At 32.3% G+C, this 1,220-nt stretch overlaps 1 protein-coding gene across 1 annotated transcript; it reads left to right on the forward strand.

Moving 5' to 3' along the window:
* Positions 1-155: 155 nt before the first annotated feature.
* Positions 156-1,220, forward strand: LOC110092015. Its single transcript, XM_020816355.2, has 2 exons — positions 156-650; positions 722-1,220. Exons 1-2 carry the CDS (start codon positions 516-518, stop codon positions 1,190-1,192), a joined length of 606 nt encoding a protein of 201 aa, XP_020672014.2. The 5' UTR covers positions 156-515; the 3' UTR covers positions 1,193-1,220.

Here is a 1,220-nt window from a genome sequence, read left to right on the forward strand (position 1 = left end):
GCTAGATAAAAGAGATGAAATTGCTCAATTCATGTGGTCTCGCATGCAAAATGATGGATATTAGATTTGTTTCTTAACATTTTTTAAATTTACATGTGACTTTATCTTTCTTGTCATTGATTACAGAATGATGTGCTTATTACTATTTATTATTGTTTGATTCTTTTGTGAACTACTTAAGTTGTATTTTCGTTAATGCTTGTTACTACTATGCCAAATAATGAAAGAGATTGTCATTCATACATTAAGTCCTTTTTAGGAGTTACATATATTTATACTATTTTATGTTAGGGAAGAATGAATTCGTCACAAACAGAGTTGAACGATAATTCGAAAGCAAAGAGGAAAAATTTCTTATGGAGCTTAAAACCTAAATGGATAACTGGATTGCTTCAAATAATGATGGAATTTGTAAATGCAAATATGCGAAGTGCACATGGATTCAAGGACTCTGTTTATCAAGGTACAGCCCAAAAAATGAAAGAGAAGTTTGGAATAGAGGTAACAGCTGAGCAATGCAAAAACCAAATAAGGCATCAAAGAAGTGTATGGAATCACATTCAGGAGTTAAAAAAAAATCAGGTGTATCTTGGGATGAAACAAAAAAAATGATTGTCATGGGTCAAGATGAATATGCATCACATATTCAGGTAATATTTCAATCACATAATTTAATTTGATATTTTTTTTCGGTTAACAATTTTTTCTTTATTTCTTACAGGCTTTTCCCAAGGATGCTCCTTATTTAAATATTGCAATTGCAAATTATGTAGAATTGGAGATAGTATGTGGTATTGGACATGCAACTAGAGAGTGGGCGAAATCTGGAAATTCTAAAACTCCACTTGGAACGCAACAATTACATTTAAGCGATGATGAATCCCAACAATTTATGGATGTTGGTGCAGATGGACCAATGGATATTGAGTGGTCTGATATGCAAGAGAAAGAGAATAATACTGGAACAACAAAGAAACCTCAACCTTCATCTGGTATAGGAGGCGGCGTGAAAAAGAAGTCTAAAAAATCAACTGTCGATCAAATTATTCGTGAGTATATTTGTTTGATGGCAGAAAGTGTGAATGAAGTTGCTAACGCAATGAAGAGCTCAACAACATCTCCAAAACAAATTCAGAGTATGTATAATGAACTGATGTTTGAGTTAACAAATATTCCTAGCTTCTCAGCATAAGAGGTTGATACGATATATGATAATTTAT

This window comes from Dendrobium catenatum, unplaced genomic scaffold (genome assembly GCF_001605985.2).
Source record: "Dendrobium catenatum unplaced genomic scaffold, ASM160598v2 original_scaffold_37659, whole genome shotgun sequence".
Classification (NCBI taxonomy): domain Eukaryota; kingdom Viridiplantae; phylum Streptophyta; class Magnoliopsida; order Asparagales; family Orchidaceae; genus Dendrobium; species Dendrobium catenatum.